This window comes from Schistocerca nitens, chromosome 6 (assembly GCF_023898315.1).
Source record: "Schistocerca nitens isolate TAMUIC-IGC-003100 chromosome 6, iqSchNite1.1, whole genome shotgun sequence".
In the NCBI taxonomy this organism is placed as follows: Eukaryota; Metazoa; Arthropoda; class Insecta; order Orthoptera; family Acrididae; genus Schistocerca; species Schistocerca nitens.
This window is the reverse complement of record NC_064619.1, coordinates 200,083,653-200,101,871: the sequence shown is the minus strand read 5'-3', so window position 1 is coordinate 200,101,871 and position 18,219 is coordinate 200,083,653. Positions and strand designations below refer to the sequence as shown.

General features: G+C 48.2%; 1 protein-coding gene across 1 annotated transcript in view; it reads left to right on the top strand.

Annotated features, from left to right (window-relative positions):
* Positions 1–18,219, top strand: part of LOC126262836 (la protein homolog) — a 74,509-nt gene that overhangs the window by 40,712 nt on the left and 15,578 nt on the right. The window contains exon 5 of the mRNA XM_049959693.1: positions 15,002–15,144. Coding sequence (XP_049815650.1) covers positions 15,002–15,144 — 143 coding nt within the window. The remainder of the gene's footprint in view (positions 1–15,001; positions 15,145–18,219) is intronic.

The following is an 18,219-nucleotide window of genomic DNA, read 5'->3' as shown; positions in this document are numbered from 1 at the left end:
TCCAGGAGAACGGAGTGCCTCAGGGCTCCGTCTTGAGCGTAGCCATTTTTGCCATAGCGATCAATCCAATTATGGGTTGCATTCCACCTAATGTCTCAGGCTCTCTTTTTGTCGATGACTATGCGATCTACTGCAGTGCCCAGCGAACATGCCTCCTGGAGCACTGCCTTCAGCGTTGTCTATACAGCCTATACTCATGGAGTGTGGCAAATGGCTTCCGGTTCTCTCAACAGAAGACGGTTTGCATCAGCTTTTGGCACTATAAAGCGTTCCTTCCGCCATCCTTACATCTCGGTCCCGTTGTTCTCCCATTCGTGGAAACAACTAAGTTTCTAGGGCTCACACTGGACAGGAAACTTTGCTGGTCTCCGCACATCTCTTATTTGGCTGCCCGTTGTACACGTTCCCTTAATGTCCTCAGAGTTCTTAGTGGTTCATCTTGGGGAGCGGATTGCACTGTCCTGCATCGCTTGTATCGGTCCATAGTCCGATCAAAGCTGGATTATGGGAGCCTCGTCTGCTCGGCCATCCCTCTTATGCCGTCTCAACTCCATCCACTATTGGGGGTTACGTCTTGCGACCGGAGCATTCTACACTAGTCCCGTCGAGAGTCTTTATGCTGAAGCTGCCGAATTACCATTGACCTACCGGCGCGACTTACTGCTTTGTCGGTATGCCTGCCGGCTGTTGTCAATGCCCGACCACCCCTCTTATCAGTCCTTCTTCGCCGATTCTCTCGACCGTCAGTATGGGTTGTATGTGTCTGCCCTACTGCCCCCTGGAGTCCGCTTTCGTCGCCTGCTTCGACAATTGGATTTTGCTCTCCCTACCACCTTCAGAGAGGGTGAGAGCCCGACACCACCTTGGCTCCAGGCTCCGGTTCATGTTTATCTCGACCTCAGCTCGCTCCCGAAGGAGGGTACTTCGACTGCAGTTTATTGCTCACGGTTTGTCGAACTTTGTGCGCGACTTGCCAGTCACACCTTTATGTACACTCATGACTCCAAAACTGACGATGGTGTCGGCTGTGCCTTTGTCGTCGGGGCCGTCACCTTTAAATACCGGCTCCTCGACCAATGTTCCAGCTTTACGGCCGAGCTTTTTGCTCTCCATCATGCTGTTCAGTATGCCCGCCGCCACCGCCATTCATCGTATGTACTCTGCTCTGATTCACTCAGTGCTCTTCAGAGCCTTGGAGCTCCATATCCGGTCCATCCCTTGGTGCAACGGATCCAGCAGTCCCTCCATTCTTTTGCTGAGGGTGGCTCTCCTGTCAGCTTTCTGTGGGTTCCCGGCCATGTAGGAGTGCTTGGGAATGAGGCTGCTGATGCTGCAGCCAAGGCTGCAGTCCTCCTGCCTCGGCCAGCCTCCCATTGTGTCCCGTCATCTGACGTTAGTGGGGTTGTTCGTAAGAGGCTTGTGTCCTTGTGGTGGGATACTTGGTCCTCACTTCAAGGAAACAAGCTCTGGGCAGTAAAACCTTTCCCAACTGCTTGGACAACCTCCTCCCGACCATCTCGGCTAGAAGAGGTCCTTCTGACCAGGTTGCGGATTGGGCATTGCCAGTTTAGCCACCGCTACCTGCTCTCCGGTGACCCAGCCCCGCAGTGCCCTTGTGGTCATGCATTAACAGTGCGCCATGTTTTATTGTCGTGTCCCCGTTTTAGTCAATCTCATGTTGTCCTGTCTCTGCCATCTACTTTACAGGATATTTTAGCAGATGACGCTCGAGCAGCTGCTCGTGTTCTTCGTTTCATTACTTTGACTGGATTGTCCAAAGACATCTAACTCTTTCACTTATTTTATCTGCATCTTTGTAAGAACTTTCTGGTGTCAACCCCCCCTCCCCCCATGAGTTTTACTAGATTCGATGTGCTCTAACAATTGTGACTGGGCACTAATGACCTCAGTAGTTGAGCGCCCTTAAACCCCCCAAAAAAAAAAAAAAAAAAAAACTGTATCTATGACCACCTCTTATGCTGCTGCTATGAGAACAGTTGTCGCTCAATCAGTTTTGTGAGCTTCAGTTGGCTCTGAGTGGGAAGACTACGCCTGCTCCCATTGGTAGTGGGGGTACTTCTTCCCTGTTGTTCCTGCACCTCCTACCTGAGGAGCACTGTCCCTCGGACCATCTGGGACACCATTTCCCACTTCTCAGCTGGCGAAGTGTCTTCTTCGGCTCCTCTCTCTAGGAAGGGGTCCCTTGGGTCACTCCCTTCCTAGGTTTTTGCTAGTGGGAAAGATGACACCTGCCAGCCTCTGAAGTGCCCAAAAGCAGCTGGTCGTAGGGCTTCACAATCATCCTCTGTCCCGGAGACAGAATCAGTGAAGCCCTCCCAGCCAGAGAAACCCAAGGATCAACAAGAGAAATCCAGAAAGAAGACCCCCAAACCAAGGGAATTGGAGTGGCACCCACACCACCGCTGCCTACAAGCTCTGCGTCAGAGGATAGGTGAAAATTATGGCGTCTGCTAAGCAACTAGATCTCGCCAGACCCTCAGACACAATGGATATAGACTGCTCAGGCAGTAAGTCAGTGGCAGCAGGTGACACTGAGGCATAGACTGCCTCATTGTTTCATGCCTTCCCAGTCTCACAATGATGTCATTCTCTAGTGAAATGGCGACTGCTTGTTCCACCAACTGGCTGAACTATGGCAACTGCTTAGCTTTACATTTGATTTCTACAACCCCTCCCCAAAGGAAACCTGGAACCCGGCAGTGCGGACCCCTGCCCTTCACGGCTACAGGGGATATTACAAGAACCGTAGCGAATATAATAGTGTCAGGTGGAGTTTGCGTCTAGGTCCTGAACTCGGTATGTAGTGAACCTGTGCCCCTTGAAACTCCTCTTGAAGCTGTGGCTGTCAGGATAAGACAACACAGGAAATAACTGTCTGCAACGTGTATCTTCCTCCAGATGGTGCGATACCCCTGAACGTATTGGCTGCACTGATTGATCAATTCCCTAAACTGTTCCTACTTTTGGGAGATTTTAATGCTCTTAACCCCTTATGGGGTAGCACCATGCTTATTGACTGTGGCAGAGATGTCGAAAATTTACTGCCCAGCTTGACCTCTGCCTCTTAAATACTGGGGGTGCCACACATTTCAGTGTGGCTCATGGTAGTTACTCGGCCATTGCTTTATCAATTTGCAGCCCAGGACGTCTCCTATTTATCCACTGGAGAGCACATGACAAACTGTGTGGTAGTGACCACTTCTCCATCTTCCTGTCACTCCCCTGGCATCATGCCTACGGATGCGTACCCAGATGGGCTTTAAACAAGGCAGGCTGGGTAGCATTCACCTCTGCTGTCACCGTTGAATCTCCCCCACGTGGTGCCATCGATGTTGTGATTGAGCAGGTCACTACAGCAGTAGTTCCTGCGGTGGGAAAATGCGATCCCTCTTTCTCTAGGGTACCCTCGGCAAAAGACAATCCCTTGGTGGTCGCCAGAAGTCAGAGAGACAATTAGTGTCAGCAAGTTCTACAGTGACATAAGTGGCACCCTTCCTTAGAGCACCTAATAGCCTTTTTAAGCAGCTCTGTGCCCATGTTCGCCTGCTTATTAAACGATGGCGACAGGAGCGTTGGAAGAGGTACTTTTCTACTGTTGCGTGTCATACATCACCTTCCAAAGTCTGGGAAGATCAGATGTCATTTTGGGTACTAGACCCCAACAGGTGTCCCTGGCATTAACATAAATGTTGTGCTTTCTACCAACGCAAACAGGATTGCCGCGCACTATGCTGGAGCCTCTGCATCAGAGAACTACCCCCCAGCTTTTCGCACCCTCAAATGGCGGATGGAAAGGAAAGTCCTCTCGTTCACTACATGCCACAGTGAACCCTATAATGTCCCTTTTACAGAGGGGAGCTTTTAAGTGCCCTTGCACATTGCCCCGACTCGGCTCTTGGGCCAGATCGGATTCACAGTCTGATGATCAATCATCTCTTGTCCTATAACAAGTGACATCTCCGTGTCATCTTCAACCAGATCTGGTGCAATGGCATCTTTTGATGACAATGGTTTGAGAGCACCATCATTCTGGTACTAAAATCCGGTAAAAATCCACTTGATGTGGATAGCTATCAGCCTCACCAACGTTCTCTGTAAGCTGCTGGAATGTATGGTGTCAGTGGTTTGGTTGGGTCCTGGAGTCACATGACCTATTGGCTCATGTCAGGGTGGCTTCCGCGAGGGTCACTCTACAACTGATAATCTTGTGTCCCTCGAGTCTTCCGTCTGAACAGCCTTTTCCAGATGCCAACACCTGGTTGCCGTCTTTTTTGATTTACGTAAAGCATATGACACAACCTGACGACATCCTATCCTTCCCTCATAGTATGAGTGGGGTCTCCTGGGCCCGCTCCCGATTTTTATCCAAAACTTCTGTTGCTCTGTACTTTCCATGTCCAAGTTTGTGCCTCCCATAGTTCACCTGTATTCAGGAGAATGGCATTCTGCAGGACTTCGTATTGAGTGTGTGTCTATTTTTATGAGTGTGTCTCTATTTTTAGTGGCCATTAACGGCCTAGCAGCAGTAGGGCTGTCTTACTTTCTCTGTATTTGGATGACTTCTGCATTTTGTATTGCTCCTCCAGTACTGGTGTTGCTAAGCAGCACCTACAGGGAGCCATTCACAAGGCGTAGCCTAGACTGTAGCCCACGTCTCCTAGTTTTCAGCTGCAAAGTCGTGTGTTATGCACTTTTGTCGGCATCGTACTGTTCACCCAGAACCAGAACTTTACGTTAATGATGATCAACTCACTGTAGTGGAGATATATTGATTCTTAAGACTGATTATCGATCCCCGATTGACTTAGGTACCTCACCTTTGTCAGCTTAAGCGGAAGTGCTGGCAGCACCTCAATGCCCTCCACTGCCTGAGCAACACCAACTGGGGTGCAGATCACTTTATGCTGCTGCAGCTCTGCAGAGCCCTTGTTCAATCCCCCCTTGACTATGGGAGTCTGGTTTATGGTTCAGCGACGCCCTCAGTGTTGCATTTTCTCAACCCTATGCACCACTATGGCGTTTGTCTAGCGACGGGAGGTTTCAGAAAGAGTCCAGTGACCAGTGTCCTGGTGGAGGTCGAGTCCCTCCATTGCGGAACCGATGTGCACAACTGCTCGCCAGTTATGTTGCACATATTCGTAGTTCTCAGCTCCTGAATTATCGTCTCCTTTTCCCCACACACAACAGTTCATATCCCGCATCAATGGCCCAGGTCAGGGCGTACGATTGCAGTTCGTGTGCAAGCCCTTCTCTCCAAACTTGAGTCCTTCCCTTCAGCACCTCTACTTGAGGTCCATTCACATACACCTCCATGGTGTATACCGTGGCCGAAGCTTTGTCTGGACCTTTTGCATATCCCTAAGGACTCAGTTAACCCTGCCGCTCTCTGCTGTCACTTCCTCCCGATTCTTGATGCGTACTGGCGGGGCTCTGAAGTTATTTACACTGATGGCGCGATGCCTGATGGTAATGTTGGCTTCGCCTATGTCTCCAAAGGCTAGATTGAACGGCATTCCTTGCATGCTGGCTACAGTGTATTCACTGCAAAGCTTGTGCACTTCAGTACATCCGTTCCTATTCTGGTAAGTCGTTTCTTCACTGTTGTGACTCCCTATGCAGCTTACAGGCTATTGACCAGTGCTACCCTCGCCATCCTTTGATAGCGAACATCCAGGAGTCCATCTCTGCCCTGGAATGGTCCAGTCATTCATTGGTGTTTGTGTGGACCCCGGGACATGTCAGAATCCCAGGCAACAAATTTGACGACAGGCTACACGGAAACCGCTTCTGGAGACGGGCATCTCTGAAACTGACCTGCGTTCTGTCTTACGCCGCAAGGTTTTTCGGCTTTGGGAGATGCAGTATCATAACAGTATGCACAAGAAGCTGCATGTTATTAAGGAGACTGAATGTATGGAAGTCTTCCCCACAGGCAGGGAATCAGTTGTCTTTTGTCAGCTCCGCATTAGCCATACATGGCTCAGACATGGTTCTCTCTTCTGTTGCGAGGACCCGCCTCAGTGTCGCTATGGCTCCCAAATGACTGTTGTCCACCTCTTGCTGGGCTGCCCACATTTAGCTTTAGCACATGTCCTTTGTCCCTTGGTGTCCTCCACCCTATTACTCTTAGGGTGGAAATTTTAATGTGTTGCTGAGTGGCTGGCTTCTCCTTATTATTTTATTCTCATGGTCAGCCAGCCGTGGTAATATGCCTTCTTGTTTTTAATCTCTTTTTCCCTGTTTCTCGCATCTGTGGTTTTCTTGTCCTCTTTTGTCCATTGTAGTGTTTGTTGTCCTCCTGTCGTTCTTCCTTTCGCCTGTTACTGTGCCATACGTCTTTATTTTTCTTCATTCCCTTGGGTAATTGTTCTACTGGGAACAAGGGACCGACGACCTTGCAGTTTGACCCCCATTTAAACCGACCAATCTGAAATCTATTGAATTTGACACACTGTTGTGTGAGAGGCAGTCTGTATCTACATTGTCAATTCTGGAAATGTGCTTTGTCGGTGCTAAATGCTAGGTCATTATACTGATGAGGGAAGCAGTTGTTGCTGTTCCGCTTGAAGGCTTAGATGCTAAATTCCGTTGCTTCCATCTATGGCCAAAAGTACACACATCAAAAAAAGTTTTGCATCAACCCGATTCCCAGAACTCCTGAGGATAGACACTGACTGTGGATATTGGCCTTTGAATGTTCAGATATGTCACTAAACCCGCCCAAACATGTAAACAACCATGAATGAGCAGCGCCTATTAGACGGAGGGGGTTCAACAGCCAGTCAGTTCGTCATTCCACCAGGAAGGAGGTAGATGGTCAACACCAGTTCGATTGCATCCGCATTGTTACTTTTTGCCAGGAAGGGCTCTCAGAAAGGAACATGGAGGAGATAGAGACAGGAACTGTCGATGGCATGCCTTGCTCAGGTTGCCCAAGGCCTACTACTGCAGTGGATGACCGCTACCTACGGATTATGGCTAGGAGGAACCCTGGCAGCAATGCCACCATGTTGAATAATGCTTTTTGTGCAGCCACATAACATTGTGTTAAGACTCAGACTGTGCGCAGTAGGGTGCATGTTGTGCAACTTCACTCCCGACGTCCATTGTGAGGTGTCTTTGCAACCACATCACCATGCAGTGCAGTACAGATGGACCGAACATGCTGAATGGATGGCTCAGGATTGGCATCACATTATCTTCATCGATGAATGTCACTTATGCCTTCAGCCAGACAATTGTCGGAGACGTGTTTGGAGGCAACCTGGTCAGGCTGAGTGCCGTAGACACACTGTCCAGCGAGTGCAGCAAGGTGGGGGTTCCCTGATGATGTTTTGGGGTAGCATTACATGGGGCCGACGTATGCCACTGATAGTCATGGAAGCCGCCGTAACGGCTGCATGATACGTGATTGCCGTACTCCAATCAATAGTGCAACTATATCAGCAGCATATTGGTGAGGCATTCATCTTCATGGATGAAAATTCGCATCCACATTGTGCACATCTTGTTAATGGCCTCTTTCTGGGTAATGACATCGCTTGCCTGGAGTGGCCAGCATGTTCTCCAGACATGAACCCTGTCAGACATGTCTGGGATAGATTGAAAAGAGCTGTTTATGACCGACGTGACCCACCAACCACTCTAAGGGATCTACACCAATTTGCTGTTGACGAGTGGGACAGTCTGGACCAACAGTGCCTTAATGAACTTATGGATAGTATGCCATGACAAATTCTCTATTCCAATTTTCTGTACAGGTTCCGGAACTCTCGGAACAGAAGTGATGCACAACTTTTTGATGTGTGTACTTGAGTGCCTTACACAAGGCAAGAAGTTTATGGTAATAGGCACCTCACTTCTCTGGTGACAGTGACAGTTGGTGAGAATAATAAGCAAGTGGTTGCCATGAGTCGGCTGACAGTTATTGCAGCACTGTACCAATAGCTGACTGACTTAGGGTCACCACTAATGTTAAGGTGCATCAAGCCGGGGTGTGCCAGAAGTGCAGCATTCACCATACTCTGTTTTGCAGGGTTAAAAGTGGAGCACATTGCATTGTTCCACTGAACTGGAGTATTGCCTTAAACCTTTGTGCCGTCTTAGGAACTTGCATAATTCTTTAACAGTGTTCGGCTTCGGTGTATGCAGGATGGTTTCAACCTTTTCCGGGAATGGTAGGGAGCCTGCAGAAGATATCGTGTGGCCAAGGAAGTTAATGTCGGATTGCCTGAATGCACATTTAACCATGTTGAAGACCACACATACTTCTCTGAGTGCTTGAACACTTCAATAAGATGATGATAGTGTTGCTCCTTGCTGCTGGAAAGTTTAGAATATCAAAGTAGCTAAAATGTACGCCTTGCAGAACTGACGCAATCATTGCCATGTCTGAGCAACATTCCGTAAGTCAAAAGTCATGTACCAGGTGTAAAAGTATGAAACCAGAATTTCCCTATAAATGGTGCTAGTCGTCAGTGTAGGGCCCCTGAGACCACATCTGCAGCGCCATCTCCTTTTGTAACGGCTGACAACAAATGTCAACACACAGTAACCGAAGTTCCACACATTGGTATCTGTTTCAAACCCGTAAACAATTAAGATTTATGTGTCTACAAACTAAGATTTGCAGACAGCATTGGTTTTATGTTATCATTTGAAGAAAATTGCTGCAGAATCGCATAAATGCTTGTTGAAGCTTTCAGCAAACATCCTCTTTGGAAAGTGCTGGAAGCCACCGAAGAAGTTCGAAGACGACAAATTGCAGGTCTTATTGGATAAAGATGATGATCAACAGGAACTCTCAAAACAACTGAATGTGATTCAGAAAGCTGTTTCTATTCGGTTGAAAGCTATGGGAAAGGTGCAGAAAGTGGGAAAATGGGTTCTACATGAACTGAATGAAAGACAGCAAACAAATCAAAAGACCACTTGGGAAGTGCTTTTTGCCAGATATAAAAGAAAGTAATTTCTCCATTGAATAGTGACTGGTGATGAACAATGGATATACACTCCTGGAAATGGAAAAAAGAACACATTGACACCGGTGTGTCAGACCCACCATACTTGCTCCAGACACTGCGAGAGGGCTGTACAAGCAATGATCACACGCACGGCACAGAGGACACACCAGGAACCGCGGTGTTGGCCGTCGAATGGCGCTAGCTGCGCAGCATTTGTGCACCGCCGCCGTCAGTGTCAGCCAGTTTGCCGTGGCATACGGAGCTCCATCGCAGTCTTTAACACTGGTAGCATGCCGCGACAGCGTGGACGTGAACCGTATGTGCAGTTGACGGACTTTGAGCGAGGGCGTATAGTGGGCATGCGGGAGGCCGGGTGGACGTACCGCCGAATTGCTCAACACGTGGGGCGTGAGGTCTCCACAGTACATCGATGTTGTCGCCAGTGGTCGGCGGAAGGTGCACGTGCCCGTCGACCTGGGACCGGACCGCAGCGACGCACGGATGCACGCCAAGACCATAGGATCCTATGCAGTGCCGTAGGGGACCGCACCGCCACTTCCCAGCAAATTAGGGACACTGTTGCTCCTGGGGTATCGGCGAGGACCATTCGCAACCGTCTCCATGAAGCTGGGCTACGGTCCCGCACACCGTTAGGCCGTCTTCCGCTCACGCCCCAACATCGTGCAGCCCGCCTCCAGTGGTGTCGCGACAGGCATGAATGGAGGGACGAATGGAGACGTGTCGTCTTCAGTGATGAGAGTCGCTTCTGCCTTGGTGCCAATGATGGTCGTATGCGTGTTTGGCGCCGTGCAGGTGAGTGCCACAATCAGGACTGCATACGACCGAGGCACACAGGGCCAACACCCGGCATCATGGTGTGGGGAGCGATCTCCTACACTGGCCGTACACCACTCTTGATCGTCGAGGGGACACTGAATAGTGCACGGTACATCAAACCGTCATCGAACCCATCGTTCTACCATTCCTAGACCGGCAAGGGAACTTGCTGTTCCAACAGGACAATGCACGTCCGCATGTATCCCGTGCCACCCAACGTGCTCTAGAAGGTGTAAGTCAACTACCCTGGCCAGCAAGATCTCCGGATCTGTCCCCCATTGAGCATGTTTGGGACTGGATGAAGCGTCTTCTCACGCGGTCTGCACGTCCAGCACGAACGCTGGTCCAACTGAGGCGCCAGGTGGAAATGGCATGGCAAGCCGTTCCACAGGACTACATCCAGCATCTCTACGATCGTCTCCATGGGAGAATAGCAGCCTGCATTGCTGCGAAAGGTGGATATACACTGTACTAGTGCCGACATTGTGCATGCTCTGTTGCCTGTGTCTATGTGCCTGTGGTTCTGTCAGTATGATCATGTGCTGTATCTGACCCCAGGAATGTGTCAATAAAGTTTCCCCTTCCTGGGATAATGAATTCACGGTGTTCTTATTTCAATTTCCAGGAGTGTATTTTTAGGATCCTAACAAGGGAACCTCCCCATCGCACCCCCCTCAGATTTAGTTATAAGTTGGCACAGTGGATAGGCCTTGAAAAACTGAACACAGATCAATCAAGAAAACAGGAATAAGTTGTGTGGAACTATGAAAAAATAAAGAAAATATACAAACTGAGTAGTCCTTGCGCAAGATAGGCAACATAAAGGAAAATGTGAGCTCAGGAGTGCCGTGGTCTCGTGGTTAGCGTGAGCAGCTGTGGAATGAAAGGTCCTTGATTCAAGTCTTCCCTTGAGTGAACAGTTTACTTTCTTTATTTTCGCAAAGTTATGAACTGTCCGTTCGTTGATTGTCTCTGTTCACTGTAATAAGTTCAGTGTCTGTTTTGCAACCGCACCGCAAAACCATGCGATTAGTGGATGAAAGGACGTGCCTCTCCAGTGGGAACCAAAAACATTTGATCGCAAGGTCATAGGTCAACCGATCCCTCCACAGGAAAACACGTCCGATATGTTCTATACGACACTGGTGAAGGTATGTGCGCAACATGACAGGAATAGGTTGTCGACCCACATGTACTTGTACAATTGATGAATGGGTAAAAAGATTCTTCTTCCTTGCACGATTTAGGTTTTCTTGTGGATGTGATGATCAATCCCAAAAAAGTGATAAAAACAGAAGAGTTTGTCACATAAAGTGCAACAAATGAATGCAACAGTTTCACAGTCGCACAGTTTTCCCTGTGCTCTGTCAAAACATATGTTTTTAACGTTTTCAAATTTTTCCATGTGTAGACTGTCAAATCCTGCACATGTCCAACCAAATCTGAACATGTCCTGGAATTTTGGAGAGCGAAGCTGATTATGTGTGAGTGCCTGAATTTTGATAATTGTCTGAAAATAAAAAATTTAACTTTTCACTCAAGGAAATACTTGAACCAAGAACCTCTCGTTCTGCAGCTGCTCACGCTTCCCATGGGACCACGGCACTCCTGAGCTCACACTATCCTTGATGTTGCATATCTTGCACATGGACTACTCAGTTTGTATATTTTGCTTATTTTTTTTCATAGTTCCATACAACTACTTCCTGTTTTCTCGATTGATCTGTGTTCAGTTTTTCAAGCCCTATCCACTGTGCCAAATTATAACAAAATCTGAGGGGGGCGCGATGGGGAGGTTCCGTTGTCGTAAATCATGGGTGAATCCAGGCAAACCATAAACGCCTCGCTGCAAGACCAAATCACTTTGGAAAGAAGACATTGCCGTGTGTTTGGTAGGATCAGGATGTCATCTATTATGAGCTGCTTAAACCTGGTGAAACCATTAACACTGATCACTACCAACAGCAAATTATAAATTTAAATCGAGCATTATGTGAAAAGACTGGAATATGGAAAAAGGCAACAGTCATATTGCTCCATGATTACGCCCCATCACATACAGCAAAGCAGCTCAGGGAAACGATTGAGGCATTGAATTAGGCAATACTAGGGCATACGGCTTATTCTCCTGACTTGGCTTCATGCGAATTTCATCTACACTCCTGGAAATGGAAAAAAGAACACGTTGACACCGGTGTGTCAGACCCACCATACTTTCTCCGGACACTGCGAGAGGGCTGTACAAGCAATGATCACACGCACGGCTCAGCGGACACACCAGGAACCGCGGTTTTGGCCGTCGAATGGCGCTAGCTGCGCAGCATTTGTGCACCGCCGCCGTCAGTGTCAGCCAGTTTGCCGTGGCATACGGAGCTCCATCGCAGTCTTTAACACTGGTAGCATGCCGCGACAGCGTGGACGTGAACCGTATGTGCAGTTGACGGACTTTGAGCGAGGGCGTATAGTGGGCATGCGGGAGGCCGGGTGGACGTACCGCCGAATTGCTCAACACGTGGAGCGTGAGGTCTCCACAGTACATCGATGTTGTCGCCAGTGGTCGGCCGAAGGTGCACGTGCCCGTCGACCTGGGACCGGACCGCAGCGACGCACGGATGCACGCCAAGACCGTAGGATCCTACGCAGTGCCGTAGGGGACCGCACCGCCACTTCCCAGCAAATTAGGGACACTGTTGCTCCTGGGGTATCGGCGAGGACCATTCGCAACCGTCTCCATGAAGCTGGGCTACGGTCCCGCACACCGTTAGGCCGTCTTCCGCTCACGCCCCAACATCGTGCAGCCCGCTTCCAGTGGTGTCGCGACAGGCGTGAATGGAGGGACGAATGGAGACGTGTCGTCTTCAGCGATGAGAGTCGCTTCTGCCTTGGTGCCAATGATGGTCGTATGCGTGTTTGGCGCCGTGCTGGTGAGCACCACAATCAGGACTGCATACGACCGAGGCACACAGGGCCAACACCCGGCATCATGGTGTGGGGAGCGATCTCCTACACTGGCCGTACACCACTGATGATCGTCGAGAGGACACTGAATAGTGCACGGTACATCCAAACTGTCATCGAACCCATCGTTCTACCATTCCTAGACCGGAAAGGGAACTTGCTGTTCCAACAGGACAATGCACGTCCGCATGTATCCCGTGCCACCCAACGTGTTCTAGAAGGTGTAAGTCAACTACCCTGGCCAGCAAGATCTCCGGATCTGTCCCCCATTGAGCATGTTTGGGACTGGATGAAGCGTCGTCTCACGCGGTCTGCACATCCAGCACGAACGCTGGTCCAACTGAGGCGCCAGGTGGAAATGGCATGGCAAGCCGTTCCACAGGACTACATCCAGCATCTCTACGATCGTCTCCATGGGAGAATAGCAGCCTGCATTGCTGCGAAAGGTGGATATACACTGTACTAGTGCCGACATTGTGCATGCTCTGTTGCCTGTGTCTATGTGCCTGTGGTTCTGTCAGTGTGATCATGTGATGTATCTGACCCCAGGTATGTGTCAATAAAGTTTCCCCTTCCTGGGACAATGAATTCACGGTGTTCTTATTTCAATTTCCAGGAGTGTATTTGCAATCACTGGGAGACACACTCACTGAACAATGCTTCAATTAGTATGAAAAAGGCTCACTGACTGGTTTGCTTCAAAAGAGCTGCTGTTTTGTGTGTGTGTGTGTGTGTGTGTGCGTGTGCGCGCGCGCGTGTGCGCGCGCGCGTGTGCGCGCGCGCTATTCAAAGCCTGCCGGAGAGATGAGAGAAATGTATAAATAGCAATGGAGATTATTTTGAATAAAATATTGTTTATCAGTTTCAAATAACAGATAATGGGCCATGAGTAATTTTCGTATGGTGCACTGTATTATGTAGCACTTGTTCAGGAGTCAAATCTTCGAATTAATGTAACAGAGAGGCATACTTTAATCACTCCATTGTGTTAGCTTAGTGCTGTGCATCGCTGCACTGCAGTGAAATCCTGTAGTACTCAGTGTCAGTAATGCTGTCGATGAGCCGAGCATTCATTGTCCACCATGCATCTCAATAGTTACTGAGTATGGATGTAGGTGGTAATAAGACAAAATATCAGCACCCATTATTGCTATAGAGGGCTGACACAGTCTGAAATCCAGTTCTGTTAACTGTGTTCCCTGTGTCAATATATAAGACTTGCTCATTGCTGACAAACAGAATGCCGTCAGAGGTCTGCAGTGATGCGCTATAGTTCGTGGCAATATACTTCAATGAAAACCATTGTCCACCAAATATTTTTATCCTGATTTCCTGTTGCTGATAAACAGCTGCACCTATAACCGTCTTCTGCTAGCATTTGGGAAGGAACTCAGTGCAGTACATTTCTCTGCCTGCTCATTGAACTTGAGATGATACCAGCATACGGAATGTTATGCATCAGAAGAAGCAGCATTAGTCAAGGAACGACTCCATGATCTATGGTATCACTCGCTATCTTTGGTGGTGCTGCTTTGAGACAACGTAATGATAGGGGTTACCACCTTTCAGGTTCAGCTAGAATAATGGCTGTCCAACCTTTGATAAGCATGGACTTACTAAGCCAAGTGGTGGTGCTTGAAATATCACTCTCATGAACTGTAAAACATAGAGATGCACCTAAGTACATAACAGGTCTGAGCTGTGAACAGATTAGGAGACATTACACATGAAAGCAGAATTGTTCCTGAATACTTGTAACTTGGAAATTCTATAACTAAGTTCAAATTAAAATGCAGTGAGTACGTAATGCCAAAAATGAACGAATAAACTGTTGTTGCTTGTAAGCTCAGGTGAAAGTGTTCATGAAGATAAGTGCATTTATGAAAACTTGATGCAAGCAGCAGGAGGAAAATACATTTTGTGTTAAGTGCAAATGCTAATCCAGTAATCTGTAGCTATTCCACATTGTGTATACGCTGATTGACTTTTATGTGTGGGTAGTTAGTCATATTAGTCAATTGGTCCTGTGCTTTGTTCAGAGACAATGCAATATAGTGTAGTCTGAAGCCTTCAAGGTACTGTATATACCATTTTAGTTTACATTACTTCACTCTTGCATGGGAGAGAATTTTATTCCTATGAAGAAAATTACTTCCATATTCATTATGAACCTGTCACAAAACAGGTAAAATCAAAATTCTTAAGCTAGTCATTTATTACAGATGCGGACATACAAGGACAAAGCGACAAATAAATTTGTATTCAAGGGATCAGTGTTTGCCACTTTCCCTACTAAAGAAAAAGCTGAAGAATTCTTGAACAAGGAAATAAAATATGATGGGAATGATCTAATCAGGAAATGGCAGTAAGTAAAATTTTTTCCTTTCCTCTTTACTGACCTAAAATGCATTTGAAATTTATATGTGAAGAACACAATTATTAATGTATTTGAATAGTTTTTTTGGACATAGGCATCTTTAAGGAGGGATAAGGCCATAAGCATAGTCAAGTTAGTAATATTGTAAGTTCAGAAAGTAAGTGTCTTGTACTTGATTAAGGGAAGTACACCATCTCATTCTAAGTAAGAGGACATAACAAAATTTGTGTGTGCAACAGGCAGTGTGGTGACAATGAATTTTCTTTTGTTTGGAACACACAGCTTGTCAGTGTGAACTGTGGAATAGTTCAGTTTGTTCAGATTTTTGAATGTGTGTGTGTGTGTGGTGTGTGTGTGTGTGTGTGTGTGTGAGAGAGAGAGAGAGAGAGAGAGAGAGAGAGAGAGAGAGAGAGAGAGAGTGGGTCAGTCAGTCATGATGTCTACTTTCTGCATTAGTGCAGAAGTATGTCAAAGGGCATGTGTAAAATGGATTGAATATATACTGTGAGTGCATATGTGCTATCACGTCTCAGTGCCCTCAAAATAGTGACACAGAAAGAATTTATTGTGCTTGGGAAATATGTATATCTGTAAATAAGATTAATACATCAACAAAAATAATCAAATTTTGAAACTACACTCCTGGAAATTGAAATAAGAACACCGTGAATTCATTGTCCCAGGAAGGGGAAACTTTATTGACACATTCCTGGGGTCAGATACATCACATGATCACACTGACAGAACCACAGGCACATAGACACAGGCAACAGAGCATGCACAATGTCGGCACTAGTACAGTGTATATCCACCTTTCGCAGCAATGCAGGCTGCTATTCTCCCATGGAGACGATCGTAGAGATGCTGGATGTAGTCCTGTGGAACGGCTTGCCATGCCATTTCCACCTGGCGCCTCAGTTGGACCAGCGTTCGTGCTGGACGTGCAGACCGCGTGAGACGACGCTTCATCCAGTCCCAAACATGCTCAATGGGGGACAGATCCGGAGATCTTGCTGGCCAGGGTAGTTGACTTACACCTTCTAGAGCACGTTGGGTGGCACGGGATACATGCGGACGTGCATTGTCCTGTTGGAACAGCAAGTTCCCTTGCCGGTCTAGGAATGGTAGAACGATGGGTTCGATGACGGTTTGGATGTACCGTGCACTATTCAGTGTCCCCTCGACGATCACCAGTGGTGTACGGCCAGTGTAGGAGATCGCTCCCCACACCATGATGCCGGGTGTTGGCCCTGTGTGCCTCGGTCGTATGCAGTCCTGATTGTGGCGCTCACCTGCACGGCGCCAAACACGCATACGACCATCATTGGCACCAAGGCAGAAGCGACTCTCATCGCTGAAGACGACACGTCTCCATTCGTCCCTCCATTCACGCCTGTCGCGACACCACTGGAGGCGGGCTGCACGATGTTGGGGCGTGAGCGGAAGACAGCCTAACGGTGTGCGGGACCGTAGCCCAGCTTCATGGAGACGGTTGCGAATGGTCCTCGCCGATACCCCAGGAGCAACAGTGTCCCTAATTTGCTGGGAAGTGGCGGTGCGGTCCCCTACGGCACTGCGTAGGATCCTACGGTCTTGGCGTGCATCCGTGCGTCGCTGCGGTCCGGTCCCAGGTCGACGGGCATGTGCACCTTCCGCCGACCACTGGCGACAACATCGATGTACTGTGGAGACCTCACGCCCCACGTGTTGAGCAATTCGGCGGTACGTCCACCCGGCCTCCCGCATGCCCACTATACGCCCTCGCTCAAAGTCCGTCAACTGCACATACGGTTCACGTCCACGCTGTCGCGGCATGCTACCAGTGTTAAAGACTGCGATGGAGCTCCGTATGCCACGGCAAACTGGCTGACACTGACGGCGGCGGTGCACAAATGCTGCGCAGCTAGCGCCATTCGACGGCCAACACCGCGGTTCCTGGTGTGTCCGCTGTGCCGTGCGTGTGATCATTGCTTGTACAGCCCTCTCGCAGTGTCAGGAGCAAGTATGGTGGGTCTGACACACCGGTGTCAATGTGTTCTTTTTTCCATTTCCAGGAGTGTATATAGTATAATCAACGAAAAATCTACTTTCCAAGCAGTGGCAGGAGAATACACGTACAAAAGGTATTGAAAATTAGGTTTGAATGGAAAGGAAAAGGACAAGGACAGATGAGGTTTAGTAATCGCAAGAGTTCAGAAAAGTCACCCAGGACCCCCGGTCATGGGAGACTTACTGGATGGAATGAGAATGAGGATAGATGGTGTATAATTGCAGCACACAATATCCTGTTCCAGAACGTGGTGTACAATGTGACAGTTCTGACCTCAGTGCCTGTTGCATCAATGTGCCATGTGGATTCTTCCTCCAGAGACTAGCTGCTCAGATCTCTACGGGTGGGGGCTTGTCTTTAACTTAGGTTAATTTCTTCGGCTTCAGCAATTCTTCTTGGTAACTATTTCTTTCTTCAACCCTTTTAATTTTCTATATATTCTATTTTCTGACCTTTCTATTTCCTCCCCACCTCTACCACAACAATCAGTCCTTCTGTCTCTCCCCTGATTTGGGGTTCTGTCTATCAAACTCTACACATGGTCTAAACAAAAATGGAATATTATCACCTACACTACATGATCAAAAGTATCCGGACTCCCCAAAATGTACGTTTTCCCATTAGGTGCATTTTGCTACCACCTGCTGCCAGGTAGTCCATATCAGCGACGTCAATAGTCACTAGACTTGAGAGAGCAGAATGGGGGCACTCTGTGGAACTCTCTGACTTAGAACGTGGTCAGGTGATCAGGTATCACTAGAGTCATACGTCTGTACACGAGATTTCCACACTCCTAAACATTCCTAGGTCCACTGTTTCCGATGTGATAGTGAAGTGGAAACGTAAAGGGACACAAAAGCATATTGGCTGATCTCGTCTGTTGACTGACAGAGACCGCTGGCAGTTGAGGGTCGTAATGTGTAATAGGCAGACATCTATCCAGACCATCACACGGGAAATCCAAACTGCATCAGGATCCACTGCAAGTACTATGACAGTTAGGCGGGAGGTGA